The sequence below is a fragment of the Dermacentor andersoni genome, chromosome 8 (assembly GCF_023375885.2).
Source record: "Dermacentor andersoni chromosome 8, qqDerAnde1_hic_scaffold, whole genome shotgun sequence".
NCBI lineage: Eukaryota > Metazoa > Arthropoda > Arachnida > Ixodida > Ixodidae > Dermacentor > Dermacentor andersoni.
Genome location: NC_092821.1, coordinates 52,394,101 through 52,402,347, shown reverse-complemented (window position 1 = coordinate 52,402,347; position 8,247 = coordinate 52,394,101). Strand labels below are relative to the sequence as shown.

The window sequence follows — 8,247 nt, the reverse complement described above, 5'->3', positions numbered from 1 at the left end:
TTGCTCAAAGAATTCCAGCTTTCTCGTTTGCCAAAGAATGCACTTGATATTTGTATGATTTTGCACTGTCGTCCTACCGCGCTGTGGTTCCTGCATACGGTAACCCGACGCCAAAGCATGTCGTGGTTGATTTGAGGGACATATAACGATATTGCCAAGCACATTAGTTTTGAACAACGTCATTAATTGGGCAGTTATAAAATATGGCTTAACTTGAATAAAAATATTACTTGGTTCTTGAAATAACAATTTTTCACTGATCCTCTGGTGTGCCAGAAGCCACGAGGTGTTCAGAAGTGTCAGGTATAGTGCGGTAACTTTGGCTATTAGTTTGAAATATTCGCTGAAACATGAGGTGCAGAAAAGAGGCGAGCCTAGTAAAACTACCTGAAGTAGTGTCTTCAATGAAGTTTATTCCACCGTTTTCAACTCTACTGCACTGACAAGTTCGTTGTCGCAGTCAGTTCCGTAGCACTCTTTTGTGCTGTCACAGCTTCGCGTTGATTCTCCATTCTTTTAAGGGCCCATAGCCCGGCAGAAACGATCACTACTGCTGCCAGAAGAAGACCCAGAATCACTTGCGTTGCAGCTGCGGACGTCGTGCCGTCATCGTTGTCTTCGTCGCTGTGTCCGTCTGTTGATTCTTTACCGCCTTTCGTAGCTTTCGGGTCTCGTGTGGGCTCCCACCTTGGTGCATTTGATGTGGACTTTTCGTCGTCGTCAGAGTCTTCTGTCGTGGATTTGTGCAACTCATCCTTGTATTCGGCTGTGTTTCCGCCTTCAGGTGCCGTGTGCCTTGTAGGAACTGGAGCCGCTGATGTGTGCTTGCGGTGGCTGAAGTAGTCTAACTCTGCAATGTCTGATAGCTCGGACGTCACGTTTAGGGCGTTGGTCGTTCTAGCAGCAAACTTGAGGTTCCACCTTGTGTATTCTTCCGTCACTTCTGCCCACTCAGGGGGAAGCGACATCGTCACAATATTATGTGTGCGGGCCTCACCAGGTTCTAAAGTACCCTCAACCAAGTTCGTTGAATCAATCTTCTCCTGGGACTCGAAGTGCTGCTTGAGGCTTTCGGACTCATTGCTCACCCGGATATCAATTGATGACGCTGTTAGAGAGGACACATAATACCAAACAAATGTTAAAGCAAAATGTGAGTGATTATTCCTCATGGTACGTTTATATTGAAGTTGCAAGAAAAGCCGTTGCGCGTATGCTGATGCTACATGAAATATACGACTGAACCTTTGCTCATTTGACAAACAGAACACGTTTAAGCAGCAGCTATTTCATGTATCGCTTTCTTTTTTCTCGTCCAACTTTATATGGATGATCGTATGCGGCACGTATGTCCCGGCTTAGACGTCACAGCCATTTTCTCTTCGCTACATACATCTTTATATGTGGCCGCTACAACGTTGGCGTTATGCAAAATCGCGGCAATGTTTGACTTCCCCTTTCTTGATTACACATTTGATTTAACAGACAGAATATTTTACTTTTACTCAACGTGCATCGAGTTCGCTCCAAGTAGCCAGTTGTGCAAGATTAGTTCAGGAACGATGCTTAGTATTCTTACTTCATTCTTCGGTTGCTCATGTGCTAAAGAACCCTGCTGCGCTTCCAATTCCAATACCAACCTTTCCCGAAGTTCAGGTGAGCACCGGCCCAATTCCAACTCAACTCTAGAAGGAGAGTGCCATTTTTTCCGAGTCTCTCACAACAGGCTCGAAATTTCCAAGGTTTCAAGGGTGGATCCAGGCTCATGTTATGGGCCTCTAGATAGAATGAGCCTCCGTCGGCAACCCTATGCCAAGTTCCGTTGATGGTCTGTTCTCCAGGCCGCTGGCGTTTATACTTGAAGGTGCCGTTGTAGGAAGGGAAGCAACTTTTGGGATACTTATGGGACGGGCTACACTGCCCTGCAAGTGATGTTGACATTGAAGATATTGTGAGGGGTTTACACAACAAACGAGCAATATATGACTGCCCTTGGTCTCAATAACGCTTCTTGCGTAGACAATCAGTGTGCCGCGTTTTGCTCGCAGTGGACAATATTATGCGATGAGAATACAGTTGCATATAAGGACACTTGAGCACCGCCATGGAAACGAGTAAGTTGAAAGCACATTCCAGTCTGTGCCTTAATCCCTTTTCGAGCACAGAGAGGAGACGTGTTTGAAAAAAAAAACACGCTCTTGGGCATTCATTTACGAAGGTTTCAGTGCTTCACGCTTATTTGTTCTCGCCATTGCATTTATACTTATTGCGTAGATAATTGCTGTTCCTTCATAGGAAGCATAATAGTATACAAAGAAACAGATAGCCTTGTAGCTCATACTACCCGCCGTGGTTGCTCAGTAGCTATGGTGTTTAGCTGCTGAGTACGAGGTCGCGGGATGGAATCCCGGCCACGGTGGCCGCATTCCGATGGGGGCGAAATACAACAACACCCGTTTACTTAGATTTATGTGCATGTTAAAGAACAACAGGTGGTCCAAATTTCCGGAGTCCTTCACTACAGCGTGCCTACCAATCAGAAAGTTGTTTTGGCATGTAAAACCCCATAATTTTTTTTTTGTAGCTTACACTAGAGCATGCACGGACCCTCTCTTCTGGTCCGAGCCCGGTTCGAGCCCGAAAGTGCCACGCGTTGGTACACCGATGCCCGGCACCGAGCTTTCAAACCTTGCCCATACATGGCCCGCGATCGAAATACTTGGGCACTGCCCGACCCTGGCCGGCCCGGTACGGCGCTTTAGCCTTTGCTAATAAACAGAATATGATCCTATTGCCGCATATTGAGAAACTAATAGCCGCTCGGGGAGTACTCTTTAGAGGCAGTCATGACTACGTGAAGATTTCCGCTGGCGCTGTTACAGCGAAATGAATAAAGTAGGAAGAAAAAGAAAACAGGTCATCAGTTCACCAAGGTCGTGAACTTGTGTTACGTGAACGTGGATACTATGCCGATTAGGGTCACGGCAACGTATAGGGAAGGCAAAGTGCCTGCCCACGCCCGAAGCGCTAAACACCCGAGCCCAAATATTGTACTTCAAAGGAGCATTGCTATGCAAATGCAAAAAAGTCGAGCAAATAAACTTAGCGGGCTATTTACATTAATAAAATAGACGTGACCAACAGCGTGTTTGTAATAATGGAAGAAGCTGTAAACACATGCGGGCAGTGTGCACGATGTGGAGTTGATGGATCTTGGTAGTTCTTGCTGGTGGGTTTGGAGGCAGTCTATTGTCAGTCAATATGGCGCGCCTTGTTTGGCCTAATTAGGATGCGGCATGTACTGATTCAAGAAATTCGGAGAAATATTTATAAGTAGCTCCAGCATTATGATGCCGCCGCTTCAGAGCGGCGATACTCTGCGTATAAGGAAGTTCAAGCTTTCCTGAAATATCGTGACAGTGTTGACGTCTAGTTCATAAGCAGGTATTGTTAAGTATTGCGTCCCAATTACGTTACGATTACCTCATCCCTGGCGTAGTTACATTGGTGGAAATTAAGGTAAGGTGAAAAAAAAAATCCGTGACAGCGTCTTTGTCGAAACCAAAAAGTTGAAAGCAAGTAGGAATACTTCTGCTACAGTTTGCAGAAAACTAGCAATACTTAAAGTACACCTGCTATTCTAACTTTTTGCATCCCGAAACGCGATGTCAAAACCATGGCATGCATAACTTGTTTCCGAATTCTGCAAATAGCTGTCGGTGCCTGCTGTTCACGAAAGCCAACTTCTGGAGTCATCTTCGTTTAAAAGTGCGGTTTAGTAACCATCTAAACTTTGTTTACCTTAAATTACGGGTATTTACAAATTACGTGCTTTGGCTTTGATGCAGTGCAATGAATAACCAAGCAGAAGTGCGAGGTAAATTCTCACAGTTGTAAAACATTGTTATCTTTCGGGTGCGGAAGCGCAAATTGAAGGGGCGTTGCGGTTTTGTGGGCGGAGCTATCAATTCAGTTGGTTCAGACTATATGCAGTGTGCTTAGGAAATGCACATGCATTGATTAGACCAAACGCTCGCAGCATTCCAAGCAGTCGTGCGCTAAGGGGGCACTACAGGCTAATACTCAGTCAACGTGGACTGTTTAAGTACCATTCCAGAAACCTCGCAACGCTTGTTTCGTGCCAAGAAAAGACTTAGTTTACGAGGATATTGAATATGAAGCATGCGAATACCTTTTTCAAAATTCAAATATCCCGTCACCCAGCCGGGGGAGCAGTGACGTTGCACACGCCATGACCACCCTAAAAAGCGGCGGCCGACAGACGGCAACACCGAGGGAAGACAGAGCGATGGATTCGCCGCTGCAGCTGCTCTTTAGTGAAGCGGCGTAGACCGTTCGGGCAACTCGTGATATCACATGTTAGCTTATTTCTCTGCTGCCTGCAGTTTGTGCTAGTTTTGCCAGCCTGCCAAACCAGCGTAGCACTACATGTTAACAAGACTACTGAAACACGAAAGCGTGGGCGGCGCGGAGTAGTTTGGCTACGAGGCCTTTCCACCGGCCTAGTTGTTAAGGGTAATTTTAATGACATCTTTGTTTTTCTAGAAATGAAGTAGAACTGGACAAGTAGCATATTATTTCGGTTTATAATACAATATAAGAATGTTTTTTTCAACAGGTGGTTGAGAACTACTGACTTAATTTAACTGAGAAGTGCTTTCGTCACCGGGCTAGTGCTTGAACGTCCCGGGGGAGTGTCTAATCATGTCCTGCATTTACCTTAATTTCTCGAGTCTCTGTTCGCGATAACTTTGACGGCTTAGGGATTCTCGAGTATCAGTCTATCAGGTTATCTTAATATTTGCCTTTAGTGTCCCTTTAGTCAATGAACCACCAGGTGCAAGCAGGAGAATATAACGTGAGGACGCTTTACATGTGCCTCGTCGGTTCGTTTCGTACCGGCACGTGATCTCATTCAATCCTTAATAATAGTTTGTTTCAAGCTTTATGCCACGCGTAGGTTCTTTGTGCTCATTCAGGATACTGCAAAAGATGTGGGAGCATGTCTGTGTGTTCAGAACCAGTGTTTCATGGAAACGCTTGAATTAGGTACTCACCGGTAGTGTTGTTCTGCATTATGAGGGGCATATTGGAGCTCGCAGAACATGCCGTTCGACAGGATACGTTGACATTGTCACCACTCACGTAGGCCTTCAAAATGTACCTTCCACTTTCCTTAATGTTGTTGTAGTAATCAGTGTATTTCCCGTCGTCAGCGTACACGTCTGGCTCTGCAAAATTCGTTCCATTACCTCTTTAATACAGAAGCTCCAGCTGCGCTGCACGTCATTTTCTGAGGCGTGCTGTTAGCTAGGGCTGTGGGCTGAGTAATTGATATCCGTGGTTATGATATATCTTTGTTGTTTGTTTGTACAGCTACACTAATACGATAAGAAATATGAAAATGGTAACTCAAGAAAAGTCACAGACTCGCCCGAGAGCAAAGCACGGATTGCGATAGTAAATTAGTGGGTACGTGGTACGAAGTAGGGTAGTAATTTTAGCGGCCGTATAAATTGGTAAGCATTGGCTAACCAAATTAACAATGATAGAATGTGTGCGCGTGACTAAACTAGGACGTAAGAAGAAATAGGCACACAGAAACACATAAAAAGATTCACGGGAACACTGCCTCGTAAGTTTCGCTGTACATTGGTTCCAACAGAGCACTTTGGATCTGCTGCATTTTGTATGTTACCGCATCAAACCGGTACTCTCAGTTTCGATTTCACAGACGCCGCGTGGGGTTACAAGTTTTGTTATACATTTTTAAGGAGGAAGCCAAAGAACACATGTCTTGCTGAAAAAAGCACGTCTGATAAGATAAAATTTAAAAAGTAGCCGTCTTTCTTTTTTCAGAGATGTATAAGGCACAAACATTTAGGACTGCTTATGTGGGGGAATGCGAAATAATTATAGTCGCTTTGGTGAAATGTTTTCGATTTAGGTTTTTGACACGCATGAAACTATATACGCTTGAAATGTGCGACAACGTAGTAGGGCGCACACGGTGACGTGTTCTTGTTGGACAGAATGGACATTGTCACCCTGAGGATGTGTTCGAAGCAGAAAGCGCACGGCATGTTATCGTCGCTGAGGAGTTGGTTACGTTCACACAGCGCCAGTCTCTCCACCGGCCTCAATGCACGCACTAGGCACACCTTTAGTCAGCCAGAGAACTGTGGAGCCACCGTGGGCTCCGCGACGGGTGCCCGTCTCGCACCCCGCAGGCCAGGGTTTGATTCCCACCCAGACCGAGATGTACCACATTTACTTTTTAAAGTCATTAGTTCAGTTTCTTTGCAGGAGCCAGCCTGATAAGCTTGACGTCGACCCGAACATTTTTTTTACGTGTTTTTGCTCTTTGGCAACGTCGCTCACTACGACAAATGTTCGCGCAAAGAGGCGTCTTATGCTTTCGCATTAAAAGAAAACAGTGCTTTGAACTTCGCGTCGTCCCTTCGTGAGGTTAAGGGGGTGATCAAGACCATCATCTGGTGCACTATATTGCTAAGGTTTCACATGTGAAAACTTTCATGGTAATAAATTTAAAGAATTTTATTAAAGGTAAACCTTGTAGTTTGTTGCCCGAACTTGAATCGATAATGAATGGTACAAGAGGAAATGTGAGTGCTATAAGTCTATCAGTAGTTGACATTTTACGCTAGCACGCAGTTTCCAATAGCTATTAAGTGTGTAAAATAGTACTCGTAGATAAAAACATTCAGATGTCGACTTTTTAAGTGCTTGTGGCTTGCGACTTCTTGGAGGGTTTTGGCTTTTGAGTATCATATGGGTATTAGGCCTAGAAACTATTCTTAGTAAGCTTAGCTAAATCTCATACGAGATCACAAATTGAGCAGGGTGCATGACCAAACAAGATTCAACCTTCGCACAGTGACTTCGGCCCTTCTGCAGATTTTAATAACGACGTCAATGATTTCTATAGATGCTACTGGGATTCGTGTCATTGAGACTGAAAAAAAAAGTTGTTCCGAAAGGTTCACCCACCTTACTTAAGTGAACGAAGCTAACATTGGTCATAAAGGCATTGAAGCAAGGCAGACAGTCGCTTAAAGATATATATATATATATATATATATATATATATATATATGCGTTTCTGCGGACGTGCGCTGCAGACGCATCTACACTTGCCAAACAAATCGCAGGAGGGAAACAGAAATTTGCATTAATATGATCTTGATGAGGGCTCGTTGGTTCATACTTAGAACTGAGCTTAAACAGCGCAAGAAAGACGAGGACACAAGGAAACAAATACCACCGACAAGCGATGACTGCCAACTGGAAATTTATTTGAAATTCACCGGACATTTCTACCTTTTTCAGCATAGGCATACGCACACCACTCACAAAAACATCTGCAAATCAGCAACATTATATTATTTCTTTCAAAAAAATTTCTTTTCCTGTAAGGCAAGAGAGTGAGAATCACATTAGAAAGGAAGGGGATAAATGTGTAAGCACTCCCTGTCTTGCCTTGTCGGGAAAAGAAATAACATTTTTCGAACAAAGATTATAATGTTGTTGATTTGCAGCTGTTGTTGCGACTGGTGTGCGTATGCCTATGCTGAAAAAGGTATAAATGTCCTGTGAATTTCAAATAAATTTTCAGTTGGCAGTCAGCGCTTGTCTGTGGTATTTGTTTTCTTGTGTCGTTGTCGTTTTCACGCTGTATAAACTCAGTTCTAGGAAATAGAACCAATAAACATCTGGGATGCTCGCAACCGGCACTGTTTTACTGCGCACCGCAGCCACTGGTAACAGGCTACGGTCTAATTTTTAGCCGACTATATTCAGCTCAGCGATCACAGAATCATGTAACATTATGCGTACCTTGGCCATCGTCGCGGGGTCTTAGGGTTGTGGTTGCGCCATCCAGGTCGGTTATCTCAGCCGTCACAGTTGCATTCACAACGATTTTCTTTCCTTTAGTCACATCAACAATGACAATAGCGAGGGAGTTGTTTCTAACTAACGTGTTCGTCATTCGCGCCTTGGATCTGATGGGGTCTGTATTGTTGTCAGTAGGCTGTGAAAACACACTCACGCAGGCGCCGACTTCATCGCTGCTGTTTCTCTCTAGATGAAGCGTCCATGTACCCGTCTTGAAAAATAAATATAATACAGTGTCAATCAATCACTCTACAACACATGTGCGCGCACACACACCCACACACACACACCCAAATATTATGTAGCGAG

General features: G+C 44.4%; 1 protein-coding gene across 4 annotated transcripts in view; it reads right to left on the bottom strand.

The window, feature by feature from the left end:
• Window positions 1–393: 393 nt before the first annotated feature.
• LOC129382101 (calcium-activated chloride channel regulator 1-like) overlaps window positions 394–8,247 on the bottom strand; it is a 57,826-nt gene continuing 49,972 nt past the window's right edge. For 3 of the 4 annotated variants that reach the window (XM_072289671.1, XM_072289672.1, XM_072289673.1), the window contains 4 exons: window positions 7,879–8,149; window positions 5,079–5,252; window positions 1,641–1,922; window positions 394–1,108 (listed from right to left, as the gene is read on the bottom strand). In XM_072289671.1, the coding sequence (XP_072145772.1) occupies window positions 432–1,108; window positions 1,641–1,922; window positions 5,079–5,252; window positions 7,879–8,149 (1,404 nt within the window). In that variant the 3' untranslated portion in view covers window positions 394–431. The remainder of the gene's footprint in view (window positions 1,109–1,640; window positions 1,923–5,078; window positions 5,253–7,878; window positions 8,150–8,247) is intronic. The other variant, XM_072289674.1, reaches the window with a different exon arrangement.